This window comes from Apostichopus japonicus, chromosome 23 (genome assembly GCF_037975245.1).
Source record: "Apostichopus japonicus isolate 1M-3 chromosome 23, ASM3797524v1, whole genome shotgun sequence".
In the NCBI taxonomy this organism is placed as follows: Eukaryota; Metazoa; Echinodermata; class Holothuroidea; order Aspidochirotida; family Stichopodidae; genus Apostichopus; species Apostichopus japonicus.
In genome coordinates this window covers 17240198-17256263 of record NC_092583.1, presented here as the reverse complement: position 1 = coordinate 17256263, position 16066 = coordinate 17240198, and the positions used below count along the sequence as shown (strand labels likewise).

The following is a 16066-nucleotide window of genomic DNA, read 5'->3' as shown; positions in this document are numbered from 1 at the left end:
AGCTGTTCTTTGGTATGTCACTGTGTGGTAGAGGTATAGACGCGTTCAAGCCTTAATTCCAACGGTAATCTAAGACTGATCGATGGAACTTTGGTTTCACTCTGTAAGTGTTGTGCATTTGTGCAGTTAAATGGAACATTGAAAACGTCGTTAACTGTGCAATATGTTGCCGTATATAGGCACTGATATGTGTTAAAGTCCTTACAGTTCAGATCGAGCGGTAACAAACTGTTTCATGGAACCAAGTTTTGTTTATATATGTTCAAGATTCTTTTTCACTTTTCCATCCCGTGTACCAATTTCCTTAGAAGTGGCTCATATTTCTGTGTACTTAATTTAGTTTTCTAAATTTTCAGAATTTTATAACAATATAGCAAATTTATTGGGTACTTCATTGGCTAACGTTGAGACTGTACGTAACATAGTAATGTAGGTTGACGCTCTTGGGAGAGCTGTTTTTGTTCAGTTTGCTGCAAGGGTAGCGACAAGCCGGAAGTAGCTTCTGTCTTGCAATGTCTGTGCTCCGCACATAACGAATGCTTTACTATTATAATCACTACAAGATGGAGGTTCACTGTTACGCGATACACATGTATCAATACAAACCGTCATTGGTTGTGTCGTGAGCAGAGGCTTCATATGTAAACAACACATAGTGCAAGATAGGCGTTAGAGCTTTTCCAGTGTGGCTTCGATTATATGCAAATGACAGTCACATTCCTTAAGACATACCCTCTGGCATGCCAATCGTGCATTTAAGTATACGTAGTGTCTGATTGTATATAAACAATGATAAAATAGTGATCCAAGGGCTCCAAGTCTGTCAAAGGTATAATTCTCACTATGTACAATTTAATGACGTAACAGTATTCCCAGCGCGTATAAGAGAATGCAATAACTATACATGATTCCTCGTTCAAGAAGCATTTTTTTAATTGATATTGGTCACTTTTACAACATTATACATCTTCTTAGATGGACTAGTTCATTCATTCATTTCTTTATTCCAGTATAAATTTACAGAGAAATTTATAAATATGATAAAAAAATAACAATATACAAAACATCAAAAGACAGGTTAAGACATATAAAAGTTTATGAGACTAAGTTAATAGTGAAAACATAAAAAGCGTTACAAAAGTTATCAAAATTATCAAAAAGCTACAACAAAGGATCTAAGAAGCTGTCTTTACCAGTTTACGAAAAGGGGCTGTTCTATAAAGAAAATGATTTCTTAAAGAGTAAAAATTCTAAAACATTATCAAAAAGCTACAATAAAGGATCTATGGAGCCGTTTTGTACAAAAATGGCTGCTCTGTAAATAAACGAGTTCTTAAAGAGTATAATTCTAAAAGATATCAACTAGTCAAGGTTTATATAAGATAATGAAGAGAAAATTCTATTTCGAACGTTTTCGACTTGCTTGGTCTAAGAGTCACCGTGGATTTAGGAAGTGGGTTAAGTTTAAAATTCATCGGCCGTATACCGACGGTTTAGCAGTTCACAGAGTTCGGGAAACATATTATCACACAATCAAGCTGAGGTACGTTTGACCTTCTTTAATCACGTCATCATTGGCGCTTTACATTACATATACGCCTGTTTTTCGTTTAAGTTTGCGATCCATTGTCACTGTGCTGTTTGAGAGTTATTATTTGACCTCTGAACTTTCAGTCAGTGGCACTACACGGTCCTACGCCCAGGTACATTCCCACCAAGACTGAAGTCCTTCGGCCTTATGGTTTAGGATTTACACACACGTACATATACACAAACATACTCGAACACAATCGGACACTTTACGCCAGTTGATCCCAAATGGACCCGTGACCTATCCATATACATCGCTATGTATTGTGGACCTCCTAATGCCCGTAAATTTTACACACACGATGTCTTTCCATGATATCCGTTGCTATGGTTACCGACAGAGCACAAATATGCTGCAACATCCAACTGACTACAATCATCACATCATCATGTATGGGGTTCAGATAATATCATTTTAACATATCTTTTTTCTACTTTTACTCGCTACACATACACAGCTTGCAAAGGAACCAACATTAGAACGGATAGATATCCGCCATTAAATGAGATAGAGCTGCAGCGTCGATACCAGAGATGTACACACGTTGAGGGGAATCTTGAGCTTATTAATATCCTACCTATTCCAGACGAGGTATCTTCTGTCTTCTCCTCCTCTTACGAACCATTTTACATGCAGCCAGAGGACGAAGATGAGTACACCGATCTATCGTTCCTGGAGCAAATCCGTGAGATATCCGGCTACCTTCTGATCCGTGATGTACATCGCAGTGTTGTACCGCTCCACAACTTAAGGATTATAAGAGGCGAGGAAACCCTGAATGGAGATGCGCTTGTGATACAGACAGCAAGCACAAGACGTGATGATGTCTATCAGCTATCTTCTCTACAAGGTAAGTCTTAAGAATATTGTTGTCGCGGTACCACAATTAAGTGCTCAATTGACTTACACAAAGAACGCTGGCAGCATGGATAGAAGTGTTTAGCTGACATGTCCTACCAGCAGTATTGTAGTTTATGGTTTGCATGGACAATTTCGGCATTTAAAACGATAACCACCATGCCCGTTTAGATTTTGAGCTAGAAGAGTGAAAGTAAAGCATAGTAATCCCCAAGCCATAAACCAATTCTCAATGTAAAAGGCTTTCTGTTTCACTTATGCATTTATCTCTAAAACGCATTATACCACATTCAATCCTCCTGATTTGAAGAACAACCGTTTATAGCTTATTTTATCCTATTAAAAGTATTGGCCCCAAATATTCCAGATATTCAAATATGATCACCTTTGGTCAAAATTCTTGAACTGCTTTAATTACAACCTTCCAGGAAATTTTCCTCACTGGGACATTCAGTCATCTTGTATGTTCCTTAAAAATGTCTGAGAACAATTTGGAAGTACTTATATAAACTTCTAGCAAATATAGCGTGATATAATTTGGGGCCGATACTGACTACCTTTAAACATCCGAGCAACCGAAATAATGAAGACAACAGAAAACATGAAAAAATGTCACTTCAGTATAGGTCAATTTAGCCCTTTTTCTCGACAATGGTTAAACATTGAATGCGGATGTTAACTAACCTATTACGTGGTATGTTATACCTAATCAAACACGTATGATTCATCCTACAGTATATGCCCACTCCTGTTAGTACAGTACCACAGTTAATTCATTTTAATTGAAGCATTTAATTGAAGAATTTAATAGATAAATTCATATAACATAATACACACAATATAAAATGGTATACACAATAATACCAGAGCAATGGAACATATCTCTTTAGAGTAAAATAGAATATTAACCGATTAGTTGTATTAACAGAGAAGTAGAAGAAGAAGTAGAATAAGTTTTTAGATCTTGAAAAGATCCATAAAAAAATGAATTCAGATATTGAACCGTGTGGTTCATTAACAGAATAAACCTAGTCTTTTGCTTTTTCGTAATGTAGTTGAATGAACTTTTTCGGAAGCCTCAGCAAGCAAACCTTACAAGTTTTTTTAAGGCAGAGAGAGATTCGTTTCGCGATGCAAATAATCCTTTTCGTTATTTTAGCACAGTCGACAAAGGTCACTCTTACCAGTACTCCTCCTCAGAACGTATATTAGTGTATAAAAAGAGAACGGAGGCACTTGCATGTTTTAGAGCCAATTTGAAGTGATGCCACTCTTTAACTACTTTACTTTATTTTCATCTTGGGAAGGCCGGAGCCATAGCCAACCCATCCTACCTCAGTCGTCGGTCTTTTTTTATTTAAAAGATTCAAAGTATTTATTATCACAGCATTGCGTTTAAACATAATTATAGAACTGTATATATGTCTAGATATACCTCGGAATGCAACATTTCATGACATCATATTTTAAATCGCCGTCACATTTCAACAGCCTCACAGATACACCCCACATTCTATAAGAAAAATAATAATAATCACCCGACATCCCGTCCATGCCCCTACTTAAGTCAATCCGGAGAATTTTGGAAATTTGCCCCTCTACACTTGAAACCCTTTAAAAGGGATTACGTTACTACATCATCGTTGTAACTAGAAGCAGACAGACAGACACCCTTAAATTCATTAATCCTGTTAAGAGCCCATGCCACCCCACCTCACCCCACCCCTTCTACCCCTCGATTGCTCTAATTGTTAAATTCAAGTATTTTACAATTGGTTTATCCTTTTCATTCTTTTCTACCAGAAATATCTCAAGGGGGAGTGAGAATAGATCCCGTCAACCTATGTTACATTGAAACGATTAACTGGGAAGACCTGCAACGTGACCTGCAATTGACTGGAGATAGCAATGGAGAACAATGTGCTAGTAAGTATATATAGAGTCCATGGTAACTATGACGATGACGACGACGATAAAGACTACGACGATAATGACTACGACGATAATGACTACGACGATAATGACGACGACAATGACGACGACGATTTACGATGACGATGATGGTGATAACGACGACGATGATGACAATGACGACGATGATGATTATGATGATAATGATGATGATGATGACGACGACGACGATGACGACGACGACGATGACGACGATGACGACCACAACTCAAGATGGTTTTCATGTTTTTGATAAATCAACAAAAAATACAAACCTACACACGTTGAGGCTCATCAATTAAAGCGACTGAACTATTAGTCTAATAGCTCAGTTCATATGCACACAAAACTCAAATGGGAGAATTTTATGGACTCGAATGACATGTTTACAATGTATTACAAATTTGTCAAAGATAAATAATTGTTAAAGAACATGTTATGTTTGAGAGATAAGAATTGAATTAAGCATTTATAGGAACATTCAAGAGATTATCAACATGTTAAAGTTGAATAATTTGAAAACCGGAATAGCTATACGAAAACATTACTAGCCTTCAACTATATCTTTGAGCTGCCTAAAACCATACTTATATACACAGCTACATGTAATGGGAATATTTATACCCTAATAAACCCTGTTATCTCGATTCTCTAACAGAAAGTTGTGACGAAAGCTGTGAGGCAGGCTGCTGGGATGAAGGCCCCGACCACTGCCAAAAACGTACGTAGCATGTTTATGTACTTGACTTAGTGGTATAAGTGTCTTTGAACCAGTAAACGTTACCCTCCCCTCCCCTCAACTCCTTCTCCCCTCCCTCCTCTCCCCTTCTTGCCCCTACTCCTTCCCCTCCTCTGCCCCTTCTCCTCCTACCCTCCTCTCCCATTCCACTCACTCTGAATATTGGTTATAGTATGTACTTCAGTCTTTCAAATTACAGCTAAGGGTGTTTACGTCTCTTAATTATATATATGTAATGACATGTCTTAATGATATATTAAATTATAATTTAAGGAATTCCATCTCTACATTAACTTTACAATTCAGTCAAATTCTCAGGACCAGAATTATTTTTGCTAGCCTATACTCGAATGGAATTTTCGACTATTTATATATTTCCAATTATCAGATGGCAGGTTTACGCTATTTGTTGTTTCGTTGTCAATGAACCTAGTCATTCAGTCACTGAAAGTATTTTAGCGTGTTTGCTTTGAAATGTTTAGGAAGAGGAAGTAAAATCCACTTACTATATAAAAAACGAAAACATTTATTCTCATGAGTACGGTAGGGTAGGGTGCTGCAATTCCACGTTTCCCTCGAAGTTCCTTAATCAAGTTACTTCCCAACGCCACCCCCTCCGTGCACTTTGAAGTTCCCTAATCAAATATCTTCCCAACACCATCCCCTCCGTGCACCTTGAAGTTCTGTAATCAAATTTCTTTCCAACACAATCCCCTCCATGCACCTCGAAGTTTCTTAATCTAATATCTTCCCAACACCATCCCCTTCATGCACCTCGAAGTTCCTTAATCAAAAATCCTCCCAACACAATCCCCTCCATTTTCTTCTTCCTCTCACCTCACTAACTTTGCCTATTTTTCTTCCATCCTTCCCCCATTCCTTCACCCTCCCCAATTCCTTCACGCCCCTGCTTTTTTTCACATTTCCTTTCCCGTCCTCTAACATCCTCTCCTGCCCATACACATCTTCCCCTTGGCCCTCTTCCTCTCCTTTCCTTGCCTCTTTTCTCACCCTGCCCTCCCTTTGCCTCCATTTCCTCCCCTTCTCCCCTCTATTTCCTGTCTTCTTCTAACCCCCGTCACTTCCCCTTCCCCTCACTCCCTTCCTACTCTCAAACCCTTCCGAAACTATTCTAAAGCATACTTCCTTTTGTGTAAGAGCTATATTACTTGGAATATATCATTTCTTTATGGCCATGCAGAAACTTTAACTAACTGTGATAGTTCATGTCCTTACCGTTGTCGAGGACCTGGGCCAGAAGATTGCTGTCATGAACAGTGCGCTGGAGGATGTACGGGAGATTCCAACATAGATTGCAAGGTAATTTTATCATACTCACACATCGTTCTAACTTTTACTTTACTTTTATTACTTTACTTTATATATATTGTTTGCTATTTATTCATTTTTGGGGCTTTCTTAACTTGTCTTCAAAACTGATAACAACTTTTGCAGTCTTCAGGGGTGGTTTGGCCTACCGACTACTGCCTCGGAACCAGTGTGTCGATGGGTCCGAGGCGTCGAAAACGCCGCCACGTTGAAATGCCGAAGGCGCCGAGTTGTTTTTGATCGCGTAATGCTCTACTTTCGTCCAGGCCTAACGCGCAGCTTGTTACAAGACCCCATATTGCCGCCGTCAGTAGCAGTTCAAGCTCCATAGCAGGCCCTGGCCTTCAATAGACTGGACAACTTACCTACCGATTAATGATAAAACTATGTGTGGCCGTTGGTGGTCAATATGTATGGTCGTAGTATGAATGGTCCTAGGTCAATATGTATGGTGGTAGGTGATCACTTTAAAGCCACATGAATCCATTTTTTCACATGTAATAAATTTAAGTTAATGTTGTATAATTCATCATTCATTTACCTCTTTAGTCCTGTCGATTTCTTACCAATGGTGATGAGTGCGTATCAGCTTGTCCTCCGAAAATGATTTATAATCCAGCGACCTTTCTAACCGAGATAAATCCAGAATTTCGATACGAACATAAAGGCCAATGTTTGGAATCCTGTCCTGGTAAATATATTCATGTGTATGAGTAGGCTACCTTTCTAAATTTACGATCCAATTTGTGACATTTTCGGCAGCCATGTTGTTTAAAGAATCGACTGTGATGGTCTTCAAAAATTGAAACAACAACTTTGAAACTCTGAAAGACAGTGGACAACGTAAGAACAGTTTTTGTCATAAAAGTTATATTATACTTCAATTATTGCACATAAATGTCTTACTGATACGCAGTGTCGTGAGGAGACCACGTTAGACTATGAAGGAATGAATTGATTCATATGGGTCCCTAAGGGGAGCCGTTTTACATTTAATTAACAGTGTTTCGTTGTTCATATCATCAGTATGTTGGACGTTATCAGCAATTGCAACATCCGTTGCCAACCGTCTTAATTTGAAGTACCTTATCGTTGCTGTATGACAGTGGAATCCGACCTGTATATTGTCCCCTTCATACCTCACCCCTCTCTCTCCTTCCAAAAAGATGGAGAATACTCTTGTTCCTTGTAGAGTTATCGTGGTTTAAAGTTACACGTCCAATTTCTGGAGTCACACTCAGTTGAATATTGTTTATATTTCGATGTTAAAAATAAGTGCTTCGAAATTGTAGGTTGTACATACCCACAAAATAGTACATAATTTACACTAATATTAGATTGGAATAAGTATATCGTAAAAGGAGTTACTGCAAACTCAAAACTATTGTCAAATTCGAGGCACTTACAATGCCCTAGTAATGCCCTTGTAATGCCCCTGATAGACAAAAGGCGAAGGCTGTTGGAGTATGTTGAAACTCACCACAAGAACCTCCATAATATGTTAAATGAACCATATCGTATCATTACAGATTCACTAGTCGGTCAGGATCAATTCTGCGTGGAGGAGTGCAGCTATAATTACCAAAATATTGATGGCGAGTGCATTGAATGTGACGGCATTTGTCCAAAAGGTACCATTTATTCAATGTTATTTTTCTTTAACTGAAACTTAACATCGCCATACCTTCCCCGATCGCTTAATCTCTCCAGCCCATCCTCCTCACTTCACCAACGTCCCCCTCCCCTCTACTAGCAGGAACCAACGTCCCTCCCCTCTACTAGCAGGCACCGACTCCCCTCCCCTCTACTAGCAGGAACCAACGTCCCTCCCCTCTACCCAACAGGAACCAACGTCCTCTCCCCTCTCATAGCAGGAACTAACGTCCCCTCCCTTCCACTAACAGGAACCAACGTCCCCCCGTCTCATAGAAGCAACCAACTTCCCATCCCCTCTACTAGCAGGAACCAACCTTCCCTTCCCCTCAACTAGCAGGAACCAACGTCCCTCCGCTTTACCAACAGGAACCAACGTCCCCTCCCCTCCACTAACAGGAACCAACGTCCCCGTCTCATAGAAGCAACCAACGTACCCTCCCCTCTTCTAGCAGGAGCCAACGTCCCCTTCCCTTTACTAGCAGGAACCAACGTCCCCTCCCCTCTACTAACAGGAACCAACGTCCCCTCCCGTCTCATAGAAGCAACCAACGTCCCTCCGCTTTACCAACAGGAACCAACGTCCCCTCCCCTCCACTAACAGGAACCAACGTCCCCCGTCTCATAGAAGCAACCAACGTCCCCTCCCCTCTTCTATCAGGAACCAACGTCCCCTCCTCTCTGCGAGCAGGAACTAACGTCCCTTCCCTTTACTAGCAGAAACCAACGTCCCCTCCCGTCTCAAAGAAGCAACCAACGTCCCCTACCCTCTACTAGCAGGAAACAAACGTCCCCACCCCTCTACTAACAGGAACCAACGTCCCCTCCCCTCTACTAACAGGAACCAACGTTCCCTTCCGTCTCATAGAAGCAACCAACGTCCCCTCCCCTCTACTAGCAGGAACCAACGCCCCCTCCCCTCTACTAGCAGGAACCAACGTCCCCTCTCCTTTACTAGCAGGAACCAACATCCTCTTTCCTCTACTAGCAGGAACCAACGTCCCCTCCTCTCTACTAGCATGAACCAACGTCCCCTCCCCTCTACTAGCAGGAACCAACGTCCCCTCCCGTCTCATAGAAGCAACCAACGTCCCCTCCCCTCTTCTATCAGGAACCAACGTCCCCTCCTCTCTACTAGCAGGAAACAAGCGTCCCACCCCTCTACTAACAGGAACCAACGTCCCCTCCCTTCTACTAACAGGAACCAACGTTCCCTTCCGTCTCATAGAAGCAACCAACGTCCCCTACCCTCTACTAGCAGGAACCAACGCCCCCTCCCCTCTACTAGCAGGAACCGACGTCCCCTCTCCTTTACTAGCAGGAACCAACGTCCTCTTTCCTCTACTAGCAGGAACCAACGTCCCCTCCTCTCTACTAGCAGGAACCAACGTCCCCTCCTCTCTACTAGCGGGAACCAACGTCCCCTTCCCTCTCATAGCAGGAACCAACGTCCTCTTTCCTCTACTAGCAGGAACCAGCGTCCCCTCCCCTCCATAATAGGAACCAACGCCGCCTCCCCTCTACTAGCAGGAACCAACGTTTCCTTCCGTCTCATAGAAGCAACCAACGTCCCCTACCCTCTACTAGCAGGAACCAACGCCCCCTCCCCTCTACTAGCAGGAACCAACGTCCCCTCTCCTTTACTAGCAGGAACCAACGTCCTCTTTCCTCTACTAGCAGGAACCAACGTCCCCTCCTCTCTACTAGAGGGAACCAACGTCCCCTCCCCTCTACTAGCATGAACAAACGTCCCCTCCCGTCTCATAGAAGCAACCAACGTCCCCTCCCCTCTTCTATCAGGAACCAACGTCCCCTCCCCTCACTACTAGCAGGAAACAAACGTCCCCTCCCCTCTACTAACAGGAACCAACGTTCCCTTCCGTCTCATAGAAGCAACCAACGTCCCCTCCCCTCTACTAGCAGGAACCAACGCCCCCTCCCCTCTACTAGCAGGAACCGACGTCCCCTCTCCTTTACTAGCAGGAACCAACGTCCTCTTTCCTCTACTAGCAGGAACCAACGTCCCCTCCTCTCTACTAGCAGGAACCAACGTCCCCTCCTCTCTACTAGAGGGAACCAACGTCCCCTTCCCTCTCATAGCAGGAACCAACGTCCTCTTTCCTCTAATAGCAGGAACCAACGTCCCCTCCCCTCCATAACAGGAACCAACATCCCCTCCCCTCTACTAGCAGGAACCAACGCCCCCTCCCCTCTACTAGCAGGAACCAACGTCCCCTCTCCTTTACTAGCAGGAACCAACGTCCTCTTTCCTCTACTAGCAGGAACCAACGTCCCCTCCCCTCTACTAGCATGAACAAACGTCACCCCCCGTCTCATAGAAGCAAGCAACGTCCCCTCCCTTGTTCTATCAGGAACCAACGTCCCCTCCTCACTACTAGCAGGAAACAAACGTCCCCTCCCCTCTACTAACAGGAACCAACGTTCCCTTCCGTCTCATAGAAGCAACCAACGTCCCCTACCCTCTACTAGCAGGAACCAACGCCCCCTCCCCTCTACTAGCAGGAACCAACGTCCCCTCTCCTTTACTAGCGGGAACCAACGTCCTCTTTCCTCTACTAGCAGGAACCAACGTCCCCTCCTCTCTACTAGCATGAACCAACGTCCCCTCCCCTCTACTAGCATGAACAAACGTCCCCTTCCCTCTCATAGCAGGAACCAACGTCCTCTTTCCTCTACTAGCAGGAACCAGCGTCCCCTCCCCTCCATAATAGGAACCAACGCCCCTCCCCTCTACTAACAGGAACCAACGTTCCCTTCCGTCTCATAGAAGCAACCAACGTCCCCTACCCTCTACTAGCAGGAACCAACGCCCCCTCCCCTCTACTAGCAGGAACCAACGTCCCCTCTACTTTACTAGCAGGAACCAACGTCCTCTTTCCTCTACTAGCAGGAACCAACGTCCCCTCCTCTCTACTAGCATGAACCAACTCCCCTCCCCTCTACTAGCATGAACAAACGTCCCCTCCCGTCTTATAGAAGCAACCAACGTCCCCTCCACTCTTCTATCAGGAACCAACGTCCCCTCCTCTCTACTAGCAGGAAACAAACGTCCCCTCCCCTCTACTAACAGGAACCAACGTTCCCTTCCGTCTCATAGAAGCAACCAACGTCCCCACCCTCTACTAGCAGGAACCAACGCCCCCTCCCCTCTACTAGCAGGAACCGACGTCCCCTCTCCTTTACTAGCAGGAACCAACATCCTCTTTACTCTACTAGCAGGAACCAACGTCCCCTCCTCTCTACTAGCAGGAACCAACGTCCCCTCCTCTCTACTAGAGGGAACCAACGTCCCCTTCCCTCTCATAGCAGGAACCAACGTCCTCTTTCCTCTACTAGCAGGAACCAGCGTCCCCTCCCCTCCATAACAGGAACCAACGTCCCCTCCCCTCTACTAGCAGGAACCAACGTCCCCTCCCCTCTCATAGCAGGAACCAACGTCCTCTTTCCTCTACTAGCTGGAACCAACGTTCCCTCCACTCTACTAGCAGGAACACATTTGTATAGTACAACTACGTTCAAAGATTAAATCCTCCCCTTTCTCATTTTCCTATCACTATTTCTTTTTGATTAAAAGCACAATTCGGATTCTGAAGCAGTCACCTTTGAGGGTCGATTCTTAACAGTTGCCCCATACCCTCCACATCGATCCCTCTGTCCAAAAAGAAACATCTCACCAACCACCCCGGTCAATTGCAGTTATTTAATATCCATACTTACCAGTCTTTGTAACCTCTGAATATATCATATAGGGTTATTGCGTAATCTGTGCTAATATCTTCTTTTCTATTTGCAGACTGTGCTGGCCTCTCGTTAAATGAGTTTTTAACAGTGGATCTTATTGATGGAGATAGGTTCCTTAATTGCACTCGCATTGTGGGTAATGTTCTCATCAATGAAGAATCATTTAAAGAGTAAGAACGCAAGCGATAAGTTATAACCTACCATCTTGAAGTTTTTCCTAAAATCTAGTTATACATATAAATAGTTATATAAGTGGCATGGGCATAACTTAGAAGCAGCGAGAATTGATTCACAGTATTTTACGACACTAATATCTTCAAGCTATCATTTCGCCAGTGCTACAGTCGAGTGGATAAAGTCGGTATCATTAGCAGCAACAATACCCATCATCTTTAATGGTCGTGACTTCGAGCCTTACACGGTTGGCTAAAGCAAATTGTATGTATTAAGAAAGAGAATGATGGTTGGCTAATATCGTTATTCGTGATCTACCCTAGGCTATTTTGATATCGTCTCTATTAACTGGTCCTCTTCTCATTTACTAAAATGCACTATATATCATGGTCTACCGTTAAGTAATTGCTGTTTGACTTCTGATAGTAGATTCGAAAGGAGGTGAGCGATGACCCGGAAGTGGGTAAGGTCAGATTGGATTGTATTAAATACAATTATATAGTTGCTATAGACTTTGTAATTGGGGAAGTCCTATATAGCAGAGGGTATCCAGTTCAGTAAATCGACACTCATAATGAAGTAGTCGATACTTTAGTTTAATATTACATATTGACATCAGTAAGCTGAAACATTGGTCGTTATTTTTGGGTTTCTTTTCAGCGAATTGTTGGCGGGAGTTGTTGGCATAACTGCAGCTCATCTGGAAGTATTTCGATCTGTTACTGAGATTACGGGATACTTGGTACTGACATGGGACACGCCAAAACATAACTTGATTGATCTGACAATATTTGAAAATTTGGAAAAAATAGGAGGGGAAGAAACTTCGTAAGTTTACAGTTACTTAAAATCAAGTTTTTGTTAATATTTTGATCAAAATTCGCTGAATTTAAATCGCTCCATACTCACCTGGCCTACTAATCCTCCCTTTGGTCACTCCCCCCCCCCCCAACCTCCTTCCGTGTCTATCCATTCCTCTTAACACAGACTAACGGTACATGTGGACTGGCGAAGGAAGAAGTCATCTCTATACTAACAACCACTAGGTGTAAGAACAGGGTTGGACAGAGGGCAGCTTTCAGGACAAAAGGGGTTAGGAGTAGGGTTGTTTACTGCCCCCCTCACATCTCCAACAAGGGATGCAATCCACGACAGTGCTAATTCATTTAGCTGGATCCTGACTATAAAGAGTACCAGTCGATCATATGACCAAGTTTACGTTTCATTTATGTCATAATACGAACTAACCACTTTAACTACTCTGTTGTGATTTAAAAATGCTGCAGATGGTTGCCCAAAAAAAAATGAAATAGTAAAAAGCTGTAAAACCAACATGTTGACATTTCAGACGATCTCAGTCGAGCATCAAGGAAGAATAACATGGGGCGTATATATCTTGGAGTGAATTCTAGTCTGCGGACTGGTGCGTATCGACATAATTGACGGGAGGATTTCCTTTGCCAGTACATATGACAGTTCAAAAGTACCCGGATATCCCGTCCTTATCTTCTTAATCAGTATGAAATACTCCCCTTCCGTGTTCTAGGGCTGAAACATAAACTATGATCAAACAAAAATAATAGTATTAATTGGAGAAGATGTAATCCTTTGAAACAATTCTCAACATCATCACAATCAATAATAAAAAAATCCTGTGACTTAACAGAAAGAGATATATTATATATAATAAATGATTTTATATTAGTTCCAAGTGCGCATGTGCAGTTCACTGTTCCGTTTCAGTGAAAGACAAGGATAGCACGTATCGACGTTTGTATAGAAATGTTAACATAAGGGCTCGAAGAATGAATTGATAGGGTATGACGAATTGTAAGGCTAGTCACTTATTGCATTGGATTTCCATTGAAACGGCAGGCCATTTTTTTTCAGCTTTCAAAACGGAAAAAATGCAATGTTCAGAATTGCAAATGGTGACAAGTCCAGTTTTATCACGTTAAGTGTTTACCTTACATGTAAGCGAATGAGTGTTTTTTGAGTTGCACATTGGGTGGTACAATAACGCTCTAAATGAGTTCCCAAACGAACTCATTCTCGGTGTAATGCTAATGAATTTACGTTTTGATTTCAGGTTGAGAGTGACTTTCATATTATATAAATATGGGACGCCAACAGGTACATTATTTCAGTAAATAGTCATTTACACATAATGAAAAATTCTTTCCACGGCATTGTTTGTCACAGATTAAATATCAGTGACGTGTCGTTTGATGCTCCAGATTGGGCACGTGAATGCATGGCGAGTTACTGAAATAATGTCACTTTTGGCGTTTCATGTAAGCGAGTTTTCGTTGAGTCTATTCAAAAACTTTACTTTGCGAACTCGCATTTATAGAAAGATGTAAAGAATTATTGTGCACGGCATACTTTTCTTTTGACATAAGTGCAACCCGCCTTCTAAGTTTGTTACATTATACAAGAAATGATATATCATTGTCATTTATGTCTTTTTCTTCTTCTTCTTCCAACAGCGTGCATGAGGGGAAATTGTACGCGTTTATCCTTAACATACCACTTCTTGAGATAGCAGACTTCAGCTCGTTAAAATCTGTTAATGGAGATATATTTTACGTTGATACATGTTATCATACAAGAGAAATGTTCGTGGAACTACTGTATGACCCTACGCAGCAAGAAGTGGTGGAACGTTCTCCGCAGACCCAGTGTGGTAAGAAACGGACCATATTGTCACCTAATTGTGGTTCCATACTTGTATTGTGATGCCGATGATAGTGATGTGACGTATTGTGATGCCGATGATAGTGATGTGACGTATTGTGATGTCTATGATAGTGATGTGATGCACTGTGATGACGATGAGTGATGTGACGTATCGTGATGCCGATGATAGTGATATGACGTATTGTGATGCCGATGATAGTGAAATGACGTATTGTGATGCCGATGATAGTGATGTGACGTATTGTGATGCCGATGATAGTGATGTGATGCATTGTGATGCCGATGACAGTGATGTGACACCTTGTGATGCCGATAGTGGTGTGATGCATTTTGGTGTCTATGATGGTGGTGTGATGTATTATGATGTATTATGATGCAGATGATGGTGATGTGATACCATCAGTTTTGATCTCTGGTGTGAATGTTGTTTATAGAGATTTTATGCTTTGTGATTGGATACATTTTATACCGGGTGTGATGCGATGTAAGCCAATGTAAAATATCTAATTTGGTTTGCTATGCAAATGACTCCTTCACAGGGGCGAAATTAAATAAACCGCATGAGGGGTTGGGGGGGGGCCTTAGTCATCCCATAATAAAATCAGCCTCCTACACCCAATGAGAGACAGATTATTATAAATTGTACAGTTTATAGATGTTTAACATATGTTCGGTACAACCTAAAAAGTCGAACACGCTCCAACGTTCTTTCAAAAGTTTCATAAAGCATCATTTTGCATATAATCACCCTCCAAGATTTCACAAAAAGGAGGAAGTATCTATCGCCCTTCGACCTCTCCCTTGGACAACACAACATATTATCCACCCAACCCCACCCCACCCCAAGACAAAATGGTGGTTGAGCTCCTGCTTCCAAGTGATTCAATGTGTCATGACACAATATTTTGGTATTTGGCCCTTCTATCAGTATCATTTACTAGCAGAATAAGAAAGGGTAAGTTTGGTCACCAACTACCGGGGTGAACCCCACCGAACATACATGGCAGTGTTGACGCGATTATCATATGTTTCCTCATTCTTCCTAATTTACAGGAACTTCATTGTGCGATGAAGAGTGTACAGATATTGGATGTTGGGGTCCATCTGCTGGCCAATGTTTCACCTGTCGAAATTATGGGCTTGAAGATGGAACCTGTGTACCACTATGTGATCCCGAAAAGTACTTTATAATTTTTATATACCGCAAAGTTTTACCCTACATTACATTTTTTCCCTATCCTATCATGTCACTTCCGGATAAGAATTTATCGAATCTGGAGGAAATTACAGAATTCACTGGGTGGACACAT

At 42.1% G+C, this 16066-nt stretch overlaps 2 protein-coding genes across 2 annotated transcripts in view; both read left to right on the top strand.

The window, feature by feature from the left end:
• The window catches only part of LOC139965012 (epidermal growth factor receptor-like), a 74709-nt gene that overhangs the window by 10089 nt on the left and 48554 nt on the right, over nucleotides 1–16066 (top strand). The window lies entirely within an intron of this gene.
• Nucleotides 1–16066, top strand: part of LOC139965011 (epidermal growth factor receptor-like) — a 30423-nt gene that overhangs the window by 3123 nt on the left and 11234 nt on the right. The window contains exons 2-11 of the mRNA XM_071967161.1: nucleotides 2049–2441; nucleotides 4253–4375; nucleotides 5058–5120; nucleotides 6340–6458; nucleotides 7017–7158; nucleotides 7997–8098; nucleotides 11935–12052; nucleotides 12717–12884; nucleotides 14546–14742; nucleotides 15810–15936. Of these exons, the coding sequence (XP_071823262.1) occupies nucleotides 2049–2441; nucleotides 4253–4375; nucleotides 5058–5120; nucleotides 6340–6458; nucleotides 7017–7158; nucleotides 7997–8098; nucleotides 11935–12052; nucleotides 12717–12884; nucleotides 14546–14742; nucleotides 15810–15936 (1552 nt within the window). The remainder of the gene's footprint in view (nucleotides 1–2048; nucleotides 2442–4252; nucleotides 4376–5057; nucleotides 5121–6339; nucleotides 6459–7016; nucleotides 7159–7996; nucleotides 8099–11934; nucleotides 12053–12716; nucleotides 12885–14545; nucleotides 14743–15809; nucleotides 15937–16066) is intronic.